The 4,725-nt window shown below is 35.5% G+C and overlaps 1 protein-coding gene across 1 annotated transcript in view; it reads left to right on the forward strand.

Annotated features, from left to right (window-relative positions):
• Positions 1-3,681, forward strand: part of LOC107601460 (tumor necrosis factor receptor superfamily member 21-like) — a 27,826-nt gene extending 24,145 nt beyond the window's left edge. The window contains exons 5-6 of the mRNA XM_016293644.1: positions 1,008-1,276; positions 2,347-3,681. Of these exons, the coding sequence (XP_016149130.1) occupies positions 1,008-1,276; positions 2,347-2,576 (499 nt within the window). The 3' untranslated portion in view covers positions 2,577-3,681. The remainder of the gene's footprint in view (positions 1-1,007; positions 1,277-2,346) is intronic.
• The last annotated feature ends 1,044 nt before the right edge of the window (positions 3,682-4,725 follow it).

Below are 4,725 nucleotides of genomic sequence, written 5' to 3' on the forward strand. Positions count from 1 at the left end.
TTACAGTTGAAGAGTCACCAATATGAGTATTACACATATTTTACTGTCTGTTACTAAGCAAAGTTTTTATTTAACATTTTAAATTGTAGAATTTTTGTTAAATATTAAACTGAAAGATTGTTGTTGTAATGTTGTAATGTTATGCTGTTACTTATTATATATTATATTATATTTATATCTTTTTTTTAGCATGAATCCAGTCTTGATGCTGATATGAAAATAAAAATAGATAAATAATTTATACATTTTATTATTAGATTTTTTTTAATGGATTAGATTTTTTAATTTTTTGTCAAATATTAAACTGAAAGATTGTTGGTATAATGTTATTGTAATGATGGGAATTTATTTTTAATTTATATATAAAATTGGATCGATAGAATAAAGAGAATAAGGGGCTAAAATTGGGCCTGCATATGGATTATACTGGGCATGTTTTGTGGATAAGGTCACTTAAAATGCATAGCTTGCTAAAATGGTGCCCATATTTGCCTTTAGTATGCAATACAGACTAAAGAACAGTACCAGACTGTGGTAATAAAATCTGGACTGTAACGACTTCCTCTGAAGTGACTCGAAGTGTTCTCGGAAATGCACCATTAATGTTCCAACACTCTGGCATAACAAGTATGCTTTGCGCACAGACAGGGGGTTTTGTGACCGTAACACAGGCCATGGGCTCTGTGGGCAGTGAATTTCTTACTGTACTGGATCTTTTTCATCTGTCCTCCCCTGACGCAAAGGGCAACAGGGAAATGACTCATGTGGGTGGTCCAGGGTTACGAAGGCTGAACCCTTTGTGCTGATCCGGGCCATGAGCACATAGAGATACACTTGTAGTGCCCACACATTAATACAGTCATCGCTGTCTATCAGCAAAGACCCTCATTCTTTCAAACCCATTACTCACATAATAGTTGTTCCAAGAAAACTTTGTTTGTCCTGACAGGATACACTTGTGGGTTCAGAACGGCATGAAAAAGAATCTCGAAAGAAATGTGTGCCAGAATGATGTTCTCATCACTGTCATTAACATATACTGTGACACCTCTTTTGCCGCAGGTTGACCTGAACAAGCTACTGACGGCTGTGAATGTAAGCCATTGTCTGAGCCCCAGCCATAAGCCTTTTGAGTCGCCCGGTGTGGTGGTGGAGCAGTCCCCCATGGAGCGCACCAAAGGATTCTTCACCGACGAATCAGAGCCACTGCTGCGCTGTGACTCCACTTCCAGCAAGGACTCTGCCCTCAGCCGGACAGGCTCTTTCATAACCAAAGGTAAGCACACATGGATAAACAGAAAGAAAAACACACCGATAACAAAGTTAGTAGTAATAAACCTAATTCTATATCAAAATACAATATTTATTATTATTATTATATTTTAAATGTGTTTGTAATAATATAGCACTGTAAATGAAAATATCATACAATTGAAATATAATGTAATTTCTCATTCTGAATTCTGAATTGAATTCTGAAATTAAAGAATACATTTTGAACCATTTCAAATATGCAAACAAGAACATGTAACCCTTTTCATTCATGTTTTACTTTTCATTCATATTTAGTAATATTTTATTCTCTTCTCATTTAACAATTTAAATTAATGAACGTGTAATTAAATTAAAATTGAATCGTCTTTTGCATCTTTCGTGTGTGGTGAAAGGTATTGTACTAATAACTTACAATATATCACCTCCTTGTGGATGCTTTATGCTCCTGCATTGTGTTCAATCATTTCAAAAATTCAATTTAAATCGCTCTATTAAATGCTATTGAGCAATTTTAATTCATATTAGTAAAATCTTTAAATAACAATACATAACAATAAACATGCATATATGCACACACGTGTGTGTGTGTGTGTGTGGATATTTAAATATTTTTACATTTTTTATTTTGAAATATTTAGTCTTATTTTATTCCGTTCTCATAATTAAAATTAAAATTACATTGAAATTAAAATTTTGAAATAACATAACAATAAACATGCGAGTATGTGTGTGTTTGTGCGGATAGATTGATAAATGTTTTATTTTAAAATATTTTTAATATTTATGATTTGTTTTTTATATTTTTTGTATGAAATAAATTAAATGAGTGTTTGCACTTTTAATATGGTAAAAGCAAATATATTGCCCCCTTGTGGATGCTTTGTTCAACAATTTGAAATATACAATGTTACTTTTTCTTCTTGATTTTTCATCACACCATCTCCTATTAAATGTGACATTTTTCTTTTAAATTTGCACTTTTCTTTTAGTATTTAATCAAAGAATATCATGAATAATAATTCCTTAAGAATTTATTTTATTAATGGCGACGCTCAATCTTCTCTCCCACAGAGAAAAAGGACACAGTGCTACGGCAGGTGCGTCTGGACCCCTGTGAACTGCAGCCCATCTTTGACGATATGTTGCACATTCTCAACCCTGAGGAGCTCCATGTTATCGAGGAGATCCCGATGGCAGAGGACAAGCTGGACTGCTTGTTCGAGATTGCAGGAGTGAAAAGTCAAGAAGCAAGCCAGACGCTGCTTGACTCGGTCTACTGCCACTTGCCCGACCTTCTTTAGACCTTTACAACATCTCGCTATTGTCAGCTACAGAAACAAAGTGACGGACACACAAATGTGTGCTCACTTTGTTCCATTGTGTCGTGACATGCACGTAATTTTAAAACCTCTGGAATGCTCAGACGGGAGCTTATCTGCACATAAAAAAGCAGCTCATTTAGCTAGAATTCACAGTGTGGAAGAAGCGTTCTCATGTTTGTGAGCTCTTGACTGGATGTCAGTGCTATAACCTCTCTAACATACAGCATATTCTTGCACACACCTCAGCATGATGTCTAACTCAAAGCTATATGATGTAACTTATGAACTGGTTTGTAAAATTGTTAATTCAAGCATTTAGTCCTCTGATGTTATGTTAAAATGTATTTTTTTTAAATTACTACTTACAACTTACAAATTAACACATCCTAATCAGCAAGATATTTTCGTTCCTTTTGTTTGTCTTTTTTATGTTCTGAAGTATTACCACTGTAGCTTGTGTAGATGATAATTTTGTGTTTTATGTGATTTCAAGGGCACTGAAAACTATTCTAACTGGTTCTGATGCAAATCATGACTGTGGATTATGTGCACTCACTACACAACTCTCAAAATAAACTCCATTCCCATGTGCTTTTCCAATAAAAGAGGACAAAAAACAAGTATGATCGCTTAGTAATTTCACACAGGCTAGAGTACCACCAAAAAATCTACTTCACAACATTTAAATGTAGCATTTCAGTGTTGATATTGCAGCTGATGATATGTGGTACAGAGAGAATGTCTCTGTTAAATCAAGTCACTCTGGTGCTAGATGTGAAACTATGGGATAGTGGTCGATTTTATTCCAATAACAGGGTGTTTATGGTCACTTGACCGCTGAACTTTAAAAAAATAAATAAATGTGGGTCAAGATGAAATAGCAGCTTGTATTGACGCTCCTGGATCTTAGGAAGACTGTCAGATGAGCTGTTTGGAAACAAACAAGGACCGAATCATGGAGCGGAAAGCTAATATGTATTCTAATGGCTGTTTTAAAGTGTAACACATGTAACCAAGACATTTATTATTATTGATAATTATCATGTAACCTGGGAAATCAACAGATTAAAGTTTTTTGTCATAACTTGTGGTTGTTTTCATGTGGTGATCTTATGAATAGTTCATTGCTAGTCTTCACTTTTGCTTTGTCCTTGTGACATAAAAATGCTTGAAATTCAAGTTTGTGGAGACATGCACATTTTAATGAACATGCTCTCCCTCAGAGTCAATCATTTATCTATCAATCTCAGGTAAGCCTATCAGCTGTATGATAACTATCTGACATTGAAACTCTTGTTGCTGATATGAAACACATAACAGTGTTCTTCCTCATTCTTATTATACTTTGATATGAAAAGGCATTTTGCATATTTCCCACCTGTTTTTAATGATGGTTAAGCTATTACTTATACTTATGTTCATCGCAGGGTTGCCAACTTAAGTTCAGCTTGGAGTGATATTTTTTGGCGGGGGGGGGGGGGGGGGGGGGGGGGGGGGGATTTCGATCTCGATGCAATATCAATTCATGTGTATATAGCCTACTGTAAATATAAGGGTATAAAATCTTGTTGACTTTGCCTTTTCAGCACCATTTTAAACTTGGTTTAAATTCAGTATTTGCTTGCATTCGTTTTATGCGAGTATCATTAAAAAAAGGATTTAGGCCTAAGTTATTAACTTTTAAAATGTCTATGAATCGCGTGACCGTGCGGCGACGCCGGCAAGATCAGCTTGTCGCAACTCTGTTTTTCAATACCTCTGGCTTTAACTGAAGCGCTAAATTTGACAATTTACGCCTTAAGTGCGCCAAAACGGTATTTATTGTTAGAATTTAGTATTAAAACGTACAAAATTTGACAGCTGAGACTTTGTTTCATATCATAATCAGGGTTGCCAATTTGGCGTGAGATTTACATGGTGCAGAGTGAGAGCGTGAGACAGAGCCTAAAAGCGTGTGTCTCACGCCAAAAGCGGGAGAGTTGGCAACCCTGATTATCGGTTGTACACACTCCATAGATATATATAGGTAGACGTCACATTTGACCGCTCCAGACACGTTGACGCGTCCGCCATCTTGGAGCGGTCAATGTGTTATCATTCACAATAAAAATCAATGAGTTTCGAGATG

Source organism: Sinocyclocheilus grahami, unplaced genomic scaffold, assembly GCF_001515645.1.
Source record: "Sinocyclocheilus grahami isolate Dianchi unplaced genomic scaffold, SAMN03320097.WGS_v1.1 scaffold306.1, whole genome shotgun sequence".
In the NCBI taxonomy this organism is placed as follows: Eukaryota; Metazoa; Chordata; class Actinopteri; order Cypriniformes; family Cyprinidae; genus Sinocyclocheilus; species Sinocyclocheilus grahami.